Source organism: Dendrobates tinctorius, unplaced genomic scaffold, assembly GCF_039654945.1.
Source record: "Dendrobates tinctorius isolate UK_male_01 unplaced genomic scaffold, ASM3965494v1 ptg000152l, whole genome shotgun sequence".
Classification (NCBI taxonomy): domain Eukaryota; kingdom Metazoa; phylum Chordata; class Amphibia; order Anura; family Dendrobatidae; genus Dendrobates; species Dendrobates tinctorius.
Genome location: NW_027361819.1, coordinates 2,319,506 through 2,341,988, shown reverse-complemented (window position 1 = coordinate 2,341,988; position 22,483 = coordinate 2,319,506). Strand labels below are relative to the sequence as shown.

Here is a 22,483-nt window from a genome sequence, read left to right as displayed (position 1 = left end):
CACTATTCTGCTGGTGCAGTCACTGTGTACATACATAACATTACTAATCCTGAGTTACCTCCTGTATTATACTCCAGAGCTGCACTCACTATTGTGCTGGTACAGTCACTGTGTACATACATTACTGAGTTACCTCCTGTATTATACTCCAGAGCTGCACTCACTATTCTGCTGGTGCAGTCACTGTGTACATACATTACCGATCCTGAGTTACATCCTGTATTATACCCCAGAGCTGCACTCACTATTCTGCTGGTGCTTTCACTGTGTACATGCATTACATTACTGATCCTGAGTTACCTCCTGTATTATACCCCAGAGCTGCACTCACTATTCTGCTGGTGCAGTCACTGTGTACATACATAACATTACTGATCCTGCGTTACCTCCTGTATTATACTCCAGAGCTGCACTCACTATTGTGCTGGTACAGTCACTGTGTACATACATTACTGAGTTACCTCCTGTATTATACTCCAGAGCTGCACTCACTATTCTGCTGGTGCAGTCACTGTGTACATACATTACATTACTGATCCTGAGTTACATCCTGTATTATACTCCAGAGCTGCACTCACTATTCTGCTGGTGCAGTCACTGTGCACATACATTACATTACTGATCCTGAGTTACCTCCTGTATTATACTCCAGAGCTGCACTCACTATTCTGCTGGTGCAGTCACTGTGTACATACATTACTGATCCTGAGTTACATCCTGTATTATACCCCAGAGCTGCACTCACTATTCTGCTGGTGCAATCACTGTGTACATACATTACATTACTGATCCGGAGTTACCTCCTGTATTATACTCCAGAGCTGAACTCACTATTCTGCTGGTGCAGTCACTGTTGTACATACATTACATTACTGATCCTGAGTTACCTCCTGTATTATACTCCAGAGCTGCACTCACTATTCTGCTGGTGCAGTTACTGTGTACATACATTACCGATCCTGAGTTACATCCTGTATTATACCCCAGAGCTGCACTCACTATTCTGCTGGTGCAGTCACTGTGTACATACATTACATTACTGATCCTGAGTTACCTCCTGTATTATACCCCAGTGCTGCACTCACTATTCTGCTGGTGCAGTCACTGTATACATACATTACATTACTGATCCTGAGTTACCTCCTGTATTATACTCCAGAGCTGCACTCACTATTCTGCTGGTGCAGTCACTGTGTACATACATTACTGATCCTGAGTTACATCCTGTATTATACTCCAGAGCTGCACTCACTATTCTGCTGGTGCAGTCACTGTGTACATACATTACATTACTGATCCTGAGTTACATCCTGTATTATACTCCAGAGCTGCACTCACTATTCTGCTGGTGCAGTCACTGTGTACATACATTACATTACTGATCCTGAGTTACCTCCTGTATTATACTCCAGAGCTGCACTCACTATTCTGCTGGTGCAGTCACTGTGTACATACATTACTGATCCTGAGTTACATCCTGTATTATACCCCAGAGCTGCACTCACTATTCTGCTGGTGCAATCACTGTGTACATACATTACATTACTGATCCGGAGTTACCTCCTGTATTATACTCCGGAGCTGAACTCACTATTCTGCTGGTGCAGTCACTGTTGTACATACATTACATTACTGATCCTGAGTTACCTCCTGTATTATACTCCAGAGCTGCACTCACTATTCTGCTGGTGCAGTCACTGTGTACATACATTACCGATCCTGAGTTACATCCTGTATTATACCCCAGAGCTGCACTCACTATTCTGCTGGTGCAGTCACTGTGTACATACATTACATTACTGATCCTGAGTTACCTCCTGTATTATACCCCAGTGCTGCACTCACTATTCTGCTGGTGCAGTCACTGTATACATACATTACATTACTGATCCTGAGTTACCTCCTGTATTATACTCCAGAGCTGCACTCACTATTCTGCTGGTGCAGTCACTGTATACATACATTACATTACTGATCCTGAGTTACCTCCTGTATTATACCCCAGAGCTGCACTCACTATTCTGCTGGTGCAGTCACTGTGTACATACATTACATTACTGATCCTGAGTTACATCCTGTATTATACTCCAGAGCTGCACTCACTATTCTGCTGGTGCAGTCACTGTGTACATACATTACTGATCCTGAGTTACATCCTGTATTATACCCCAGAGGTGCACTCACTATTCTGCTGGTGCAGTCACTGTGTACATACATTACATTACTGATCCTGAGTTACATCCTGTATTATACTCCAGAGCTGCACTCACTATTCTGCTGGTGCAGTCACTGTATACATACATTACATTACTGATCCTGAGTTACATCCTGTATTATACCCCAGAGCTGCACTCACTATTCTGCTGGTGCAGTCACTGTGTACATACATTACATTACTGATCCTGAGTTACATCCTGTATTATACTCCAGAGCTGCACTCACTATTCTGCTGGTGCAGTCACTGTGTACATACATTACTGATCCTGAGTTACATCCTGTATTATACCCCAGAGGTGCACTCACTATTCTGCTGGTGCAGTCACTGTGTACATACATTACATTACTGATCCTGAGTTACATCCTGTATTATACTCCAGAGCTGCACTCACTATTCTGCTGGTGCAGTCACTGTGTACATACATTACATTACTGATCCTGAGTTACATCCTGTATTATACTCCAGAGCTGCACTCACTATTCTGCTGGTGCAGTCACTGTGTACATACATTACGTTACTGATCCTGAGTTACATCCTGTATTATACCCCAGAGCTGCACTCACTATTCTGCTGGTGCAGTCACTGTGTACATACATTACATTACTGATCCTGAGTTACATCCTGTATTATACTCCAGAGCTGCACTCACTATTCTGCTGGTGCAGTCACTGTGTACATACATTACATAACTGATCCTGAGTTACATCCTGTATTATACCCCAGAGCTGCACTCACTATTCTGCTGGTGCAGTCACTGTGTACATACATTACTGATCCTGAGTTACATCCTGTATTATACTCCAGAGCTGCACTCACTATTCTGCTGGTGCAGTCACTGTGTACATACATTACATTACTGATCCTGAGTTACATCCTGTATTATACTCCAGAGCTGCACTCACTATTCTGCTGGTGCAGTCACTGTGTACATACATTACATTACTGATCCTGAGCTACATCCTGTATTATACTCCAGAGCTGCACTCACTATTCTGCTGGTGCAGTCACTGTGTACATGCATTACACTACTGATCCTGAGTCACATCCTGTATTATACTCCAGAGCTGCACTCACTATTCTGCTGGTGCAGTCACTGTGTACATACATTACATTACTGATCCTGAGTCACATCCTGTATTATACTCCAGAGCTGCACTCACTATTCTGCTGGTGCAGTCACTGTGTACATGCATTACACTACTGATCCTGAGTCACATCCTGTATTATACTCCAGAGCTGCACTCACTATTCTGCTGGTGCAGTCACTGTGTACATGCATTACATTACTGATCCTGAGTTACCTCCTGTATTATACCCCAGAGCTGCACTCACTATTCTGCTGGTGCAGTCACTGTGTATATACATAACATTACTAATCCTGAGTTACCTCCTGTATTATACTCCAGAGCTGCACTCACTATTGTGCTGGTACAGTCACTGTGTACATACATTACTGAGTTACCTCCTGTATTATACTCCAGAGCTGCACTCACTATTCTGCTGGTGCAGTCACTGTGTACATACATTACATTACTGATCCTGAGTTACATCCTGTATTATACTCCAGAGCTGCACTCCCTATTCTGCTGGTGCAGTCACTGTGCACATACATTACATTACTGATCCTGAGTTACATCCTGTATTATACTCCAGAGCTGCACTCACTATTCTGCTGGTGCAGTCACTGTGCACATACATTACATTACTGATCCTGAGTTACCTCCTGTATTATACTCCAGAGCTGCACTCACTATTCTGCTGGTGCAGTCACTGTGTACATACATTACTGATCCTGAGTTACATCCTGTATTATACCCCAGAGCTGCACTCACTATTCTGCTGGTGCAATCACTGTGTACATACATTACATTACTGATCCGGAGTTACCTCCTGTATTATACTCCAGAGCTGAACTCACTATTCTGCTGGTGCAGTCACTGTTGTACATACATTACATTACTGATCCTGAGTTACCTCCTGTATTATACTCCAGAGCTGCACTCACTATTCTGCTGGTGCAGTTACTGTGTACATACATTACCGATCCTGAGTTACATGCTGTATTATACCCCAGAGCTGCACTCACTATTCTGCTGGTGCAGTCACTGTGTACATACATTACATTACTGATCCTGAGTTACCTCCTGTATTATACCCCAGTGCTGCACTCACTATTCTGCTGGTGCAGTCACTGTATACATACATTACATTACTGATCCTGAGTTACCTCCTGTATTATACTCCAGAGCTGCACTCACTATTCTGCTGGTGCAGTCACTGTGTACATACATTACTGATCCTGAGTTACATCCTGTATTATACTCCAGAGCTGCACTCACTATTCTGCTGGTGCAGTCACTGTGTACATACATTACATTACTGATCCTGAGTTACATCCTGTATTATACTCCAGAGCTGCACTCACTATTCTGCTGGTGCAGTCACTGTGTACATACATTACTGATCCTGAGTTACATCCTGTATTATACCCCAGAGCTGCACTCACTATTCTGCTGGTGCAATCACTGTGTACATACATTACATTACTGATCCGGAGTTACCTCCTGTATTATACTCCGGAGCTGAACTCACTATTCTGCTGGTGCAGTCACTGTGTACATACATTACATTACTGATCCTGAGTTACCTCCTGTATTATACTCCAGAGCTGCACTCACTATTCTGCTGGTGCAGTCACTGTGTACATACATTACTGATCCTGAGTTACATCCTGTATTATACCCCAGAGCTGCACTCACTATTCTGCTGGTGCAATCACTGTGTACATACATTACATTACTGATCCGGAGTTACCTCCTGTATTATACTCCGGAGCTGAACTCACTATTCTGCTGGTGCAGTCACTGTTGTACATACATTACATTACTGATCCTGAGTTACCTCCTGTATTATACTCCAGAGCTGCACTCACTATTCTGCTGGTGCAGTCACTGTGTACATACATTACCGATCCTGAGTTACATCCTGTATTATACCCCAGAGCTGCACTCACTATTCTGCTGGTGCAGTCACTGTGTACATACATTACATTACTGATCCTGAGTTACCTCCTGTATTATACCCCAGTGCTGCACTCACTATTCTGCTGGTGCAGTCACTGTATACATACATTACATTACTGATCCTGAGTTACCTCCTGTATTATACTCCAGAGCTGCACTCACTATTCTGCTGGTGCAGTCACTGTATACATACATTACATTACTGATCCTGAGTTACCTCCTGTATTATACCCCAGAGCTGCACTCACTATTCTGCTGGTGCAGTCACTGTGTACATACATTACATTACTGATCCTGAGTTACATCCTGTATTATACTCCAGAGCTGCACTCACTATTCTGCTGGTGCAGTCACTGTGTACATACATTACTGATCCTGAGTTACATCCTGTATTATACCCCAGAGGTGCACTCACTATTCTGCTGGTGCAGTCACTGTGTACATACATTACATTACTGATCCTGAGTTACATCCTGTATTATACTCCAGAGCTGCACTCACTATTCTGCTGGTGCAGTCACTGTATACATACATTACATTACTGATCCTGAGTTACATCCTGTATTATACCCCAGAGCTGCACTCACTATTCTGCTGGTGCAGTCACTGTGTACATACATTACATTACTGATCCTGAGTTACATCCTGTATTATACTCCAGAGCTGCACTCACTATTCTGCTGGTGCAGTCACTGTGTACATACATTACTGATCCTGAGTTACATCCTGTATTATACCCCAGAGGTGCACTCACTATTCTGCTGGTGCAGTCACTGTGTACATACATTACATTACTGATCCTGAGTTACATCCTGTATTATACTCCAGAGCTGCACTCACTATTCTGCTGGTGCAGTCACTGTGTACATACATTACATTACTGATCCTGAGTTACATCCTGTATTATACTCCAGAGCTGCACTCACTATTCTGCTGGTGCAGTCACTGTGTACATACATTACGTTACTGATCCTGAGTTACATCCTGTATTATACCCCAGAGCTGCACTCACTATTCTGCTGGTGGAGTCACTGTGTACATACATTACATTACTGATCCTGAGTTACATCCTGTATTATACTCCAGAGCTGCACTCACTATTCTGCTGGTGCAGTCACTGTGTACATACATTACATAACTGATCCTGAGTTACATCCTGTATTATACCCCAGAGCTGCACTCACTATTCTGCTGGTGCAGTCACTGTGTACATACATTACTGATCCTGAGTTACATCCTGTATTATACTCCAGAGCTGCACTCACTATTCTGCTGGTGCAGTCACTGTGTACATACATTACATTACTGATCCTGAGTTACATCCTGTATTATACTCCAGAGCTGCACTCACTATTCTGCTGGTGCAGTCACTGTGTACATACATTACATTACTGATCCTGAGCTACATCCTGTATTATACTCCAGAGCTGCACTCACTATTCTGCTGGTGCAGTCACTGTGTACATGCATTACACTACTGATCCTGAGTCACATCCTGTATTATACTCCAGAGCTGCACTCACTATTCTGCTGGTGCAGTCACTGTGTACATACATTACATTACTGATCCTGAGTCACATCCTGTATTATACTCCAGAGCTGCACTCACTATTCTGCTGGTGCAGTCACTGTGTACATGCATTACACTACTGATCCTGAGTCACATCCTGTATTATACTCCAGAGCTGCACTCACTATTCTGCTGGTGCAGTCACTGTGTACATGCATTACATTACTGATCCTGAGTTACCTCCTGTATTATACCCCAGAGCTGCACTCACTATTCTGCTGGTGCAGTCACTGTGTATATACATAACATTACTAATCCTGAGTTACCTCCTGTATTATACTCCAGAGCTGCACTCATTATTGTGCTGGTACAGTCACTGTGTACATACATTACTGAGTTACCTCCTGTATTATACTCCAGAGCTGCACTCACTATTCTGCTGGTGCAGTCACTGTGTACATACATTACATTACTGATCCTGAGTTACATCCTGTATTATACTCCAGAGCTGCACTCCCTATTCTGCTGGTGCAGTCACTGTGCACATACATTACATTACTGATCCTGAGTTACATCCTGTATTATACTCCAGAGCTGCACTCACTATTCTGCTGGTGCAGTCACTGTGTACATACATTACCGATCCTGAGTTACATCCTGTATTATACCCCAGAGCTGCACTCACTATTCTGCTGGTGCAATCACTGTGTACATACATTACATTACTGATCCGGAGTTACCTCCTGTATTATACTCCAGAGCTGCACTCACTATTCTACTGGTGCAGTCACTGTTGTACATACATTACATTACTGATCCTGATTTGCCTCCTGTATTATACTCCAGAGCTGCACTCACTATTCTGGCTGGTGCAGTCACTGTGTACATACATTACCGATCCTGAGTTACATCCTGTATTATACCCCAGAGCTGCACTCACTATTCTGCTGGTGCTTTCACTGTGTACATACATTACATTACTGATCCGGAGTTACCTCCTGTATTATACTCCAGAGCTGCACTCACTATTCTGCTGGTGCAGTCACTGTGTACATACATTACATTACTGATCCTGAGTTACATCCTGTATTATACTCCAGAGCTGCACTCACTATTCTGCTGGTGCAGTCACTGTGCACATACATTACATTATTGATCCTGAGTCACATCCTGTATTATACTCCAGAGCTGCACTCTATATTCTGCTGGTGCAGTCACTGTGTACATGCATTACATTACAGATCCTGAGTTACATCCTGTATTATACCCCAGAGCTGCACTCACTATTCTGCTGGTGCAGTCACTGTGTACATACATAACATTACTGATCCTGCGTTACCTCCTGTATTATACTCCAGAGCTGCACTCACTATTGTGCTGGTACAGTCACTGTGTACATACATTACTGAGTTACCTCCTGTATTATACTCCAGAGCTGCACTCACTATTCTGCTGGTGCAGTCACTGTGTACATACATTACATTACTGATCCTGAGTTACATCCTGTATTATACTCCAGAGCTGCACTCACTATTCTGCTGGTGCAGTCACTGTGCACATACATTACATTACTGATCCTGAGTTACCTCCTGTATTATACTCCAGAGCTGCACTCACTATTCTGCTGGTGCAGTCACTGTGTACATACATTACTGATCCTGAGTTACATCCTGTATTATACCCCAGAGCTGCACTCACTATTCTGCTGGTGCAATCACTGTGTACATACATTACATTACTGATCCGGAGTTACCTCCTGTATTATACTCCAGAGCTGAACTCACTATTCTGCTGGTGCAGTCACTGTTGTACATACATTACATTACTGATCCTGAGTTACCTCCTGTATTATACTCCAGAGCTGCACTCACTATTCTGCTGGTGCAGTCACTGTGTACATACATTACCGATCCTGAGTTACATCCTGTATTATACCCCAGAGCTGCACTCACTATTCTGCTGGTGCAGTCACTGTGTACATACATTACTTTACTGATCCTGAGTTACCTCCTGTATTATACCCCAGTGCTGCACTCACTATTCTGCTGGTGCAGTCACTGTATACATACATTACATTACTGATCCTGAGTTACCTCCTGTATTATACTCCAGAGCTGCACTCACTATTCTGCTGGTGCAGTCACTGTGTACATACATTACCGATCCTGAGTTACATCCTGTATTATACCCCAGAGCTGCACTCACTATTCTGCTGGTGCAATCACTGTGTACATACATTACATTACTGATCCGGAGTTACCTCCTGTATTATACTCCAGAGCTGCACTCACTATTCTACTGGTGCAGTCACTGTTGTACATACATTACATTACTGATCCTGATTTGCCTCCTGTATTATACTCCAGAGCTGCACTCACTATTCTGGCTGGTGCAGTCACTGTGTACATACATTACCGATCCTGAGTTACATCCTGTATTATACCCCAGAGCTGCACTCACTATTCTGCTGGTGCTTTCACTGTGTACATACATTACATTACTGATCCGGAGTTACCTCCTGTATTATACTCCAGAGCTGCACTCACTATTCTGCTGGTGCAGTCACTGTGTACATACATTACATTACTGATCCTGAGTTACATCCTGTATTATACTCCAGAGCTGCACTCACTATTCTGCTGGTGCAGTCACTGTGCACATACATTACATTATTGATCCTGAGTCACATCCTGTATTATACTCCAGAGCTGCACTCTATATTCTGCTGGTGCAGTCACTGTGTACATGCATTACATTACAGATCCTGAGTTACATCCTGTATTATACCCCAGAGCTGCACTCACTATTCTGCTGGTGCAGTCACTGTGTACATACATAACATTACTGATCCTGCGTTACCTCCTGTATTATACTCCAGAGCTGCACTCACTATTGTGCTGGTACAGTCACTGTGTACATACATTACTGAGTTACCTCCTGTATTATACTCCAGAGCTGCACTCACTATTCTGCTGGTGCAGTCACTGTGTACATACATTACATTACTGATCCTGAGTTACATCCTGTATTATACTCCAGAGCTGCACTCACTATTCTGCTGGTGCAGTCACTGTGCACATACATTACATTACTGATCCTGAGTTACCTCCTGTATTATACTCCAGAGCTGCACTCACTATTCTGCTGGTGCAGTCACTGTGTACATACATTACTGATCCTGAGTTACATCCTGTATTATACCCCAGAGCTGCACTCACTATTCTGCTGGTGCAATCACTGTGTACATACATTACATTACTGATCCGGAGTTACCTCCTGTATTATACTCCAGAGCTGAACTCACTATTCTGCTGGTGCAGTCACTGTTGTACATACATTACATTACTGATCCTGAGTTACCTCCTGTATTATACTCCAGAGCTGCACTCACTATTCTGCTGGTGCAGTCACTGTGTACATACATTACCGATCCTGAGTTACATCCTGTATTATACCCCAGAGCTGCACTCACTATTCTGCTGGTGCAGTCACTGTGTACATACATTACATTACTGATCCTGAGTTACCTCCTGTATTATACCCCAGTGCTGCACTCACTATTCTGCTGGTGCAGTCACTGTATACATACATTACATTACTGATCCTGAGTTACCTCCTGTATTATACTCCAGAGCTGCACTCACTATTCTGCTGGTGCAGTCACTGTGTACATACATTACTGATCCTGAGTTACATCCTGTATTATACTCCAGAGCTGCACTCACTATTCTGCTGGTGCAGTCACTGTGTACATACATTACATTACTGATCCTGAGTTACATCCTGTATTATACTCCAGAGCTGCACTCACTATTCTGCTGGTGCAGTCACTGTGCACATACATTACATTACTGATCCTGAGTTACCTCCTGTATTATACTCCAGAGCTGCACTCACTATTCTGCTGGTGCAGTCACTGTGTACATACATTACTGATCCTGAGTTACATCCTGTATTATACCCCAGAGCTGCACTCACTATTCTGCTGGTGCAATCACTGTGTACATACATTACATTACTGATCCGGAGTTACCTCCTGTATTATACTCCAGAGCTGAACTCACTATTCTGCTGGTGCAGTCACTGTTGTACATACATTACATTACTGATCCTGAGTTACCTCCTGTATTATACTCCAGAGCTGCACTCACTATTCTGCTGGTGCAGTCACTGTGTACATACATTAGCGATCCTGAGTTACATCCTGTATTATACCCCAGAGCTGCACTCACTATTCTGCTGGTGCAGTCACAGTGTACATACATTACATTACTGATCCTGAGTTACCTCCTGTATTATACCCCAGTGCTGCACTCACTCTTCTGCTGGTGCAGTCACTGTATACATACATTACATTACTGATCCTGAGTTACCTCCTGTATTATATTCCAGAGCTGCACTCACTATTCTGCTGGTGCAGTCACTGTATACATACATTACATTACTGATCCTGAGTTACCTCCTGTATTATACCCCAGAGCTGCACTCACTATTCTGCTGGTGCAGTCACTGTGTACATACATTACTGATCCTGAGTTACATCCTGTATTATACTCCAGAGCTGCACTCACTATTCTGCTGGTGCAGTCACTGTGTACATACATTACATTACTGATCCTGAGTTACATCCTGTATTATACTCCAGAGCTGCACTCACTATTCTGCTGGTGCAGTCACTGTGTACATACATTACTGATCCTGAGTTACATCCTTTATTATACCCCAGAGCTGCACTCACTATTCTGCTGGTGCAGTCACTGTGTACATACATTACATTACTGATCCTGAGTTACATCCCGTATTATACTCCAGAGCTGCACTCACTATTCTGCTGGTGCAGTCACTGTGTACATACATTACATTACTGATCCTGAGTTACATCCTGTATTATACTCCAGAGCTGCACTCACTATTCTGCTGGTGCAGTCACTGTGTACATACATTACATTACTGATCCTGAGTTACATCCTGTATTATACTCCAGAGCTGCACTCACTATTCTGCTGGTGCAGTCACTGTGTACATACATTACATTACGGATCCTGAGTTACATCCTGTATTATACCCCAGAGCTGCACTCACTATTCTGCTGGTGCAGTCACTGTGTACATACATTACATTACTGATCCTGAGTTACATCCTGTATTATACTCCAGAGCTGCACTCACTATTCTGCTGGTGCAGTCACTGTGTACATACATTACATTACTGATCCTGAGTTACATCCTGTATTATACCCCAGAGCTGCACTCACTATTCTGCTGGTGCAGTCACTGTGTACATACATTACATAACTGATCCTGAGTTACATCCTGTATTATACCCCAGAGCTGCACTCACTATTCTGCTGGTGCAGTCACTGTGTACATACATTACATTACTGATCCTGAGTTACATCCTGTATTATACTCCAGAGCTGCACTCACTATTCTGCTGGTGCAGTCACTGTGTACATACATTACATTACGGATCCTGAGTTACACCCTGTATTATACCCCAGAGCTGCACTCACTATTCTGCTGGTGCAGTCACTGTGTACATACATTACATTACTGATCCTGAGTTACATCCTGTATTATACCCCAGAGCTGCACTCACTATTCTGCTGGTGCAGTCACTGTGTACATACATTACATAACTGATCCTGAGTTACATCCTGTATTATACCCCAGAGCTGCACTCACTATTCTGCTGGTGCAGTCACTGTGTACATACATTACATAACTGATCCTGAGTTACATCCTGTATTATACCCCAGAGCTGCACTCACTATTCTGCTGGTGCAGTCACTGTGTACATACATTACTGATCCTGAGTTACATCCTGTATTATATCCCAGAGCCGCACTCACTATTCTGCTGGTGCAGTCACTGTGTACATACATTACTGATCCTGAGTTACATCCTGTATTATACTCCAGAGCAGCACTCACTATTCTGCTGGTGCAGTCACTGTGTACATACATTACTGATCCTGAGTTACATCCTGTATTATACTCCAGAGCAGCACTCACTATTCTGCTGGTGCAGTCACTGTGTACATACATTACTGATCCTGAGTTACATCCTGTATTATACCCCAGAGCTGCACTCACTATTCTGCTGGTGCAGTCACTGTGTACATACATTACTGATCCTGAGTTACATCCTGTATTATACTCCAGAGCAGCACTCACTATTCTGCTGGTGCAGTCACTGTGTACATACATTACTGATCCTGAGTTACATCCTGTATTATACCCCAGAGCAGCACTCACTATTCTGCTGGTGCAGTCACTGTGTACATACATTACTGATCCTGAGTTATATCCTGTATTATACTCCAGAGCTGCACTCACTATTCTGCTGGTGCAGTCACTGTGTACATACATTACATTACTGATCCTGAGTTACATCCTGTATTATATCCCAGAGCTGCACTCACTATTCTGCTGGTGCAGTCACTGTGTACATACATTACTGATCCTGAGTTACATCCTGTATTATATCCCAGAGCTGCACTCACTATTCTGCTGGTGCAGTCACTGTGTACATACATTACTGATCCTGAGTTACATCCTGTATTATATCCCAGAGCCGCCTCTGCAGTCGAGTTAAAGCTATCTGATGAAGTGTCTTGGTGTGAGTATGGTTCCTAAAGACGACCGCAGGAATAAATCCTGTCTCCAGATCTCCACAGTCGCTGCTGGTTATGGGGGCGGAATACTTGTTTCTCACTGATGTTTTTTTTTATCTTTCTATTACATCTTTCTCCCTTTTCTTACCTTCCTCTACCTCCTTTCCCAGGTCTCTGTGGCCTCACACTATTTCTTTCGCTCCTGCTCTTCTAGTCTCCGCTTCTCTCTCCATTTTCTGATCTGTACGGATTGCTCTGACTTCTCTTGTTTCTTCTCCCTTTTTTGCTTTTTTCTTCTGCAAGTTCTCTCGTTTTATCTGCTGGCTGTGATCTGATTTTTACTATATCTTTCCCCAAACCCTTTTTCCTCTTTATTGACCGTTCCTCTCACTTCCTCCTTCCCTTTCGGGTCATTTTTTCCCTCGTTTCAGCCTTTTTAGAGCTCACGTGAAGGATGCCTTACACCACATTTGTATTTTACCCTGAGAGGCGCCATTCCGGCATCGAAGCGCATTGGTGTAATAAAAACCTGAATGTGACACAATCGAGGATTCCTCCTTCCTGGGAGCGCGGCCCCGAAACTCGGATATCTCCACTACAGTGAACGGTCTCTACACGGCGCCCACAGAACATCACAAGAGATTCCTTAAACTGTTCTTTATGGAGGGTTTGTTACAATGTACAAGTTAGGATCAGTGACTCCGGCTTTGCTGCATCGCCTCCGGGAGGCTGAGGTGGTCTGGAAGTCACCTCCTTTATGTTCTATAGGGTTACAGCTATTCACCATGCTTTACACTGCAGCTTTGGTTGTTCAGATTGTCTGTTGAGCACAAAGTCAGTGCATGGAGAACTGCGAGGACACAACGATCAAAAACCACCAGTACAAGTAGTAAGGTAACTGTCACACATATACAAAGGGGAGGAGCCATGATGATGGGAGGAGCCTCTATATGTGGGAGGTGTATAATAATTAACTATTCCCAGTCATCAGCTAGATCTTTGATACAGATTTGCTGAGGGTGAGAGGTGGTTGTGGGTTATTTTTCCACCATCCTACAACACAACAAGATGTTATTGCCTCCACATGGCTCCTCTCACAGCTCGGTGCGGAAGCTCAGCCCGCTGCCCTCCATCTTCTTCTTGTATTCCTCATCAAATACAATATTTTGGGAGACCAAGAAATGATTCTTCCAGTCCCCAACTTTACCTGAAAATGCAAAAAAATGAAGGGTTAATATCCAGCAGGTTTGTACTGAAAGTCTGGCGTATGAACCAGGCTGCTCAGGATGAACACAGAGATAGTCCTTCCTCCCACAATCTTACCTTTCCTCATGAAGGGCGAGATGGACTGGTCAAATACAATGGACGGCAGGACGCTGAAGTTGGTCATAGGGTTTTCCTTCATGGCTTCGAAGGACGTGTGGCGCAGAACGGTCTCCAGCACCTCCGCACTCAGCTCTTTGTCCAGAAATTTGGCTATTTTTGTGATTTCTCGTTTTGGGTCCTAATGACAGAATTTATAGGTAAATAACAGATTCCGAGTGTCCAGGTGCGTGATGTGGAAGTCACCGTCCTCACCTCAATCATGTCCTCATAGAAGACGTAGAGAATCCGGTGCTGGTCTTTCACCTTCCACCATCCGATGACGTGGTCGAACCAACTGCCCCAAGGAACTGAAAGAAAGGAACAAGGTGAGGAGCACTGCGAGGAGGAACATGGAGAGGAGAGGAAATAAGAAGGAGCATGGCGAGGAGGAACATGGTGAGGCGAGGAAACAAGAAGGAGCATGGTGAAGAGGAACATGGAGAGGAGAAGAAACAAGAAGGAGCATGGTGAAGAGGAACATGGAGAGGAGAGGAAACAAGAAGGAGCATGGCGAGGAGGAACATGGTGATTCGAGGAAACAAGAAGGAGCATGGCAAGGAGGAACATGGAGAGGAGAGGAAACAAGAAGGAGCATGGCAAGGAGGAACATGGAGAGGAGAGGAAACAAGAAGGAGCATGGCCAAGGAGGAACATGGTGAGGAGAGGAAACAAGAAGGAGCATGGTGAAGAGGAACATGGAGAGGAGAGGAAACATGAAGGAGCATGGTGAAGAGGAACATGGAGAGGAGAGGAAACAAGAAGGAGCATGGCGAGGAGGAACATGGTGAGGCTAGGAAACAAGGAGCATGGCAAGGAGGAACATGGAGAGGAGAGGAAACAAGAAGGAGCATGGCCAAGGAGGAACATAGTGAGGAGAGGAAACAAGAAGGAGCATGGCCAAGGAGAAACATGGTGAGGAGAGGAAACAAGAAGGAGCATGGCTGAGGAGGAACGTGGTGAGAAGAGGAAACAAGAAGGAGCTTGGCCAAGGAGGAACATGGTGAAAAGAGGAAACAAGAAGGAGCATGGCCGAGGAGGAACATGGTGAGGAGAGGAAACAAGATGGAGCATGGCCGTGGAGGAACACGGTGAGGAGAGGAAACAAGAAGGAGCATGGTGAAGAGGAACATGGAGAAGAGAGGAAACAAGAAGGAGCATGGCAAGGAGGAACATGGAGAGGAGAGGAAACAAGAAGGAGCATGGCGTGGAGGAAAATGGAGAGAAGCAAAAACAATGAGGACTTCAGTGAGGAGGAACGAGGAGAGAAAACAAGGAAGATAGAGAATGGTAAAGAGAAGAAACAAGGAGGAAAGGCTGAGGAAGGATAAGGTGAGAAGAGAGAGAAGGAACATAGTGAAGAAGAACATGGAAGTGAGAGGGAACAAGGAACATGCTGAGGAAACAAGAAAAAGTGCAGCAAGATGGAATATAGCGAGGATGAGAAACGAGAAACACAGAGAGGAGCGCCATAGGTGAGGAACGTAGTGAAAAGTGGCATGGTGAGGAAAGGCAGAAGAGAAACATGGTGGGAAAACAGAGAAGACCATGGTGAGTAGAGTCAGAGGAAGAACAACGAGAAAAGGATACAAGGGGAAACATAAAGAGAGAGCGGTTGGAGAACACGGTGAAGAAAAGGAACATGGCAACGAAACAAGGAGTGAGATGGCCAGGAGAAGTAGAGGAGGAATATGTCGATGAAATATGGAGGAACATGATGAGGAGCTCTATGGAAAAACATGGTGAGGAAATGATGAGCAACACGGTTTAAAAAAAAAAGGAGGAAAAAGCTGAGGGGCACGTGGTAAAGAAATGGTGAGGAACACTGAAGAAGCCCTCAGTGTTGAGCCTCTTGCACGCACCTTGTCCGGAGGAGAATGTTGAGAAGTATTCGTTCCAGGTCCCAGGATCTGGTAAACCTTTATTCAACCTCTGGAAGTGGAAGTAGGAGACCATGCAGTCTTTGGCGTTCCGGGCAACGTAAACTACCTGAAATGAAAAATATAAACTAGTGTCAGGAAGAACCCACCATCGCCACCACTAATTTGTGATGTACACCATTCACATGCGCCTTGTATCACGCTGCTGCTATGCAGGTAGATGCAAGCTCCAGTAGATGGCAATAGAGTGGAGAGAGGACTGCACACAGCAAGAGCAGACCTGCAGCGCAGCAGAGAGGCTACCAACAGGTGGCAGCAGAATAGTCAACAAGCCGGATCGATATTAGTCTGTAGCACGGTACCAAAGGAATAAACAAGCACAGAGTCAGAAACAAGCCAAATGGGTCAGTACCGGACAGGAGCAGATATGCCAAACACAAGAGACAAACAGCAGGTCAGGGTCCAAGCCAAGTCAAAACCAGGGAGTCAAAACATGAAAGGGGAACACAGAGTTGAGACGGGAAGAGGGAACTAAACAGACACTGGTCCAGTCAGCAAAAGCAGCAGGACAAATCAGGGCAAGCAGAGTCAGCTACACACGCGGTAGGCAGAAACTATAACTGACATCACCTGCAGGATGCAGCAGAGATGAATAGCAAACCTCAAACCAGACTGAGGCTGAGAACGTTAACCCCTGACGTGACCAGACCAGGAAAAGGGGAAAACAGGACTCAAAACCCGGTCTGGATCATGACACCTGGATTGCTCCTGTAGGGTGGCTCCACGTCCCACTCACTCTTCTGCTCACCTGTCACCATATGCTGAGCTCCGCACTCCCCACAGTCCACTCTCACATCCACAGTTTTCGCTGCCACCACTCACTGTTTTGATAGTCCAGTGAGACGCCTGCACTGGGTCACCCACTAGCACACACCACCCAGCTTTCATGAGCACCTGATGGGTCCTCTTTTTGCACTCTGGCATACACACGGTACATTCTCGCCCCCATCACTTACGTTTAAGAGCAGCAAGGAACAAACTTATTAAATTTTATATTTAATGTAGAAAAATAAGTTCAGCTCTTAAATAGGATGAAATAATAAAGACACAAAAAAAAAAAACAGGAAAAAACAGCAACATAAAGGGATAAAGCAGAGATACGTCTGCTGGATCCATGAGAGCTGGTGGAGGAGAATGCCGCGGGAGATGTGGACGGATCTGCAATACTGGGGGCTTCTCCTGGGGTCTGACACGGATATGTGGTAAAAGATGTTATAAAGGGTCTCACCGGACCCCTCACTCCTCCCTCCGCTGAGGTGAGAACGGGATGGCTGACTCGGGTCTAATCCAGGTTTAGTCCTCGTTTCTGCTGTGGGTCATATTTTCCCCCTGGAACCTCCTAGAGAAGCAGTATGGCCGTCATCCCACCGGACCCCCAGCACTCTATACAGACCACACAGGAGTGTGATAGACCCATAATTCAGGGAAATATCGAGCTCCTGGAGGTCATCAGCTACCAACACTTTACCCAGAGATGTGAATATGTTCCCTGATCACGGATATATTCATGGGTTGTGTCAGACTGGGATTTTATCTGCCTTGGGGCAGACATCTTCCCCTCGCATTGATTAGCACCTCTTTAGTAATAAGGATGAGCAGTCACTGTTTGCTCTTCCTCTGTGTAGATCCTCCGTGTCTGCTCTCCATCAGATAACCTGCTTCAATCACCCATTCACAGCAGTGTGGGGAGCAGGCAGTGATCCATCGACCCCAGCCTGTGATCTGTATAACTACATATATGACAGTCAGAGACACCGACAGTACAGACGTCTTCAGCTCGTCGCCAAGAGCCGTAAACTACGTGACATAAACCTCCAGGTTCCAGATACCACCCCTTTAATGATGCACAATTCTGGGCTACATGGTGGAGACCCCAACATCTTCCTCTGACTAGATAATTACAGGAACCCATTGGATAAGACCCCATGGGTGATGATCCAGGTGCTAATGAAGGACACGGACAAGGATCTCAGCTCCCTGACAGATCTACATTGGAGGAATACCCCTTTAAGAGCACATTTGATTATTCTTTAAGGCAGAGGAGCGAGATCCTCAATCTCTTCATCACAGTCACCTTGACGTTCTTCTCCCAGAAAGATGGCGGCATGAGTTGTATCGGTAAGTGAGTTTTTAGGAGGCGCGGGGACTCCATGGCGTTAGCAGCCTCCACACCTGCAATGTCAGAAGATCGGAAACCAGTTATGCCACAACTACAACGGCCAGCTATACACTGGTGGTCTCTCTCGTACCTGACGGCAAGGGCTTTGGATTTAGGTCTATGAATGGCACCTTGACAAAGCACGGGGCCCGCATGCTCTTCTCCACATCCCCATTCAGCATTATCAGGTCCACAATCTCCTGCATCCAAGTAGTTCCTGCAAAAACACATCGACAGGTACGACCTTTACACCCTAAACTGAAAGTTTTATTAATGCGCATGTCCCCTTTAAATCTTAAAGTGACATGCAACCATAATTCACAGATTTGTTTTGTCTTTTTTGAATTTCCTTAATATACCGCCCCTTTAAATAACTGACTATTCCCTGGTGTGGAGTGACTTGGTGCAGCTGGGATTTTGCAGCAGGGGTGTGCAGAACATATTATAGCCGCGAAGATGAGATAATGATCGTATTATTATCAAGTGATCGTCTTCGGTTTCCTATCAACCTACAATTAAGATATTAACAGTCTCAGATTCTTGGGAAATTCATCCAACACCATAAAAAAGGCACAATGAGAAAAAGAGGGGGGCACATACTTATCTCCGGATTACATGATTGTGCCTGATTAAGTTTCAATGACCTGAGAGAGGAAGAGGATTCCCGAGATGATGGGCCCTTTAATTCCCCTCCCCCAGCATCATTGCCTCATTCCTGGTGCTGAACTTTATGCTTCATAATGATTCAGCAAAAGAGAATGAAATAAAACCGAGGCGACCTCTGCCCCCTCCCCCACCTATAAATATGGCCCTGACCCAAACATCATGAATGCCTCGTGCATCTCAGCAAGCCATGTGCGGTACTGTCAGAACCACGGGACCTAATCAGCGACGAAACCACAGTCCAATCGGCCCCCGTGCAAAATATGGAACCGAGCCCCCCGCAGATTGCTCAGATGTACGGGGACCTGCAGCGTTCTAAATCCTATAAGGACATGGAGGATGCCCCCCATTATGTAGTAATGTCCCCCCCCATCCTGGGCCCCAGTTGGTAGATATGTCCCCCCATCCTAAAAAATGCACGTCTCCTATAGCCAGCCACTGACTTCAGTGTGCAAGTGATGGGCAGCGCATAATGTCACGGTAATGTGCCTCCATTGACTTGCACGATGATGTCAGCTGCTGGCCTCTGCTTAACCAGCAGCATTGATTGTGGTGCATGGAACCAGCAGATCTCACACAGTGCAGGAAGGGTACAAACACAAGTGTCACATTCCTGGAGATAAGGGATCTAAACCTTTCATTGGTGATAATTTTTCCATAACCAAGATCACCACTAGGGGGAGTTCCTTGTATACAGAGATACATGATAAGATCCTGTCTGCAGCCACCACGAGGGGGAGCTGCCTGTATACGGAGATACATGATAAGATCCTGTCTGCAGTCACCACTAGGGGGAGCTCCCTGTATACAGAGATACATGATAAGATCCTGTGTGCAGCCACCACTAGGGGGAGCTCCCTGTATACAGAGATACATGATAAGATCCTGTCTGCAGCCACCACTAGGGGGAGCTCCCTGTATACAGAGATACATGATAGGATCCTGTCTGCAGTCACCACTAGGGGGAGCTCCCTGTATACAGAGATACATGATAAGATCCGGTCTGCAGCCACCACTAGGGGGAGCTCCCTGTATACAGAGATACATGGTAAGATCCTGTCTGCAGCCACCACTAGGGGGAGCGCCCTGTATATAGAGATACATGATAAGATCCTGTCTGCAGCCACCACTAGGGGGAGCGCCCTGTATACAGAGATACATGATAGGATCCTGTCTGCAGTCACCACTAGGGGGAGCGCCCTGTATACAGAGATACATGATAAGATCATGTCTGCAGTCACCACTAGGGGGAGCTCCCTGTATATAGAGATACATGATAAGATCCTGTCTGCAGTCACCGCTAGGGGGAGCTCCCTGTATACAAAGATACATGATAAGATCCTGTCTGGAGTCACCACTAGGGGGAGCTCCATGTATACAGAGATACATGATAAGATCCTGTCTGCAGCCACCGCTAGGGGGAGCTCCCTGTATACAGAGATACATAAGATGTTGTATGCAGCCACCACTAGGGGGAGCTCCCTGTATACAGAGATACATGATAAGATCCTGTCTGCAGCCACCACTAGGGGGAGCTCCCTGTATACAGAGATACATGATAAGATCCTGTCTGCAGCCACCACTAGGGGGAGCTCCCTGTATACAGAGATACATGATAAGATCCTGTCTGCAGCCACCACTAGGGGGAGCTCCCTGTATACAGAGATACAGGATAACTTCCTGTCTGCAGCCACCACTAGGGGGAGCTCCCTGTATAGAGATACATAAGATGTCTGCAGCCACCACTAGGGGGAGCTCCCTGTATACAGAGATACATGATAAGATCCTGTCTGCAGCCACCACTAGGGGGAGCTCCCTGTATACAGAGATACATAAGATGTCTGCAGCCACCACTAGGGGGAGCTCCCTGTATACAGAGATACATGATAAGATCCTGTCTGCAGTCACCACTAGGGGGAGCTCCCTGTATACAGAGATACATAAGATGTTGTCTGCAGCCACCACTAGGGGGAGCTCCCTGTATACAGAGATACATGATAAGACCCTGTCTGCAGTCACCACTAGGGGGAGCTCCCTGTATACAGAGATACATGATAAGATCCTGTCTGCAGCCACCACTAGGGGGAGCTCCCTGTATACAGAGATACAGGATAACTTTCTGTCTGCAGCCACCACTAGGGGGAGCTCCCTGTATAGAGATACATAAGATGTCTGCAGCCACCACTAGGGGGAGCTCCCTGTATACAGATACATGATAAGATCCTGTCTGCAGTCACCACTAGGGGGAGCTCCCTGTATACAGAGATACATAAGACGTCTGCAGCCACCACTAGGGGGAGCTCCCTGTATACAGAGATACATGATAAGATCCTGTCTGCAGTCACCACTAGGGGGAGCTCCCTGTATACAGAGATGCATAAGATGTTGTCTGCAGCCACCACTAGGGGGAGCTCCCTGTATACAGAGATACATGATAAGATCCTGTCTGCAGTCACCACTAGGGGGAGCTCCCTGTATACAGAGATGCATAAGATGTTGTCTGCAGCCACCACTAGGGGGAGCTCCCTGTATACAGAGATACATTTGATCCCTTACCTGCTTTAGGAAACGTAGCGATCAGGATATCGTCCTCACGGGCCTGAAAGTTATATATTTGGTCCCAGATGTCACAGGTGGTTTTAGGGAGCGGGATGCCTTCGATCTCCCCCATTTTTACAGTCATGTTGTGCATCTCCTCTACTAACTTCTCCATTATTTCTGGATCCATTCTGGAATCACACAAACTAATTTTAATCATCAGACATTTTTGGGATGATGTCACTTTAAATAAGTTTCTTAACACTTCCAGTGCTGGTGCGGACCCTTCCCGGGGTCTTCTCTCACCTGCCGCTGTCTCCTCTCCGGTCTCCGCGGCTTTTCCTGCTTCTTCGTTTCCTTTTTCCTCCTCTTTCCAATTCTTTCCTACTTTGGAATAACTCTTCCCCTTCTTATTGGCTCCTCACCCAATAGTAGCTCCTCCCCCTGATCCCGCCG

The 22,483-nt window shown here is 45.2% G+C and overlaps 2 protein-coding genes across 2 annotated transcripts in view; one reads left to right on the top strand and one right to left on the bottom strand.

The window, feature by feature from the left end:
* The window catches only part of LOC141050744 (sulfotransferase 1B1-like), a 45,201-nt gene that overhangs the window by 6,725 nt on the left and 15,993 nt on the right, over positions 1–22,483 (top strand). The window lies entirely within an intron of this gene.
* LOC141050747 (sulfotransferase 1C1-like) lies at positions 14,009–22,479 on the bottom strand. The gene is made up of 8 exons (XM_073547375.1): positions 22,334–22,479; positions 22,046–22,218; positions 18,918–19,043; positions 18,743–18,840; positions 16,591–16,717; positions 14,945–15,039; positions 14,690–14,870; positions 14,009–14,573 (listed from the first exon to the last, which is right to left on the bottom strand). The coding sequence occupies exons 2-8, from the start codon at positions 22,215–22,217 to the stop codon at positions 14,461–14,463; spliced, it is 912 nt and encodes a 303-aa protein (XP_073403476.1). The 5' UTR covers position 22,218; positions 22,334–22,479; the 3' UTR covers positions 14,009–14,460.

Bases quoted from the DNA above. Each gene is read 5' to 3' on its own strand.
- LOC141050747 (XM_073547375.1), bottom strand. From the start codon at position 22,217: ATGGATCCAGAAATAATGGAGAAGTTAGTAGAGGAGATGCACAACATG. The intron at 19,044-22,045 runs GTAAGGGATCAA...GTGTTTTTGCAG, and splicing joins CGCTACGTTTCCTAAAGCAG to GAACTACTTGGATGCAGGAG. The intron at 18,841-18,917 runs GTACGAGAGAGA...CTGACATTGCAG, and splicing joins TCCAAAGCCCTTGCCGTCAG to GTGTGGAGGCTGCTAACGCC.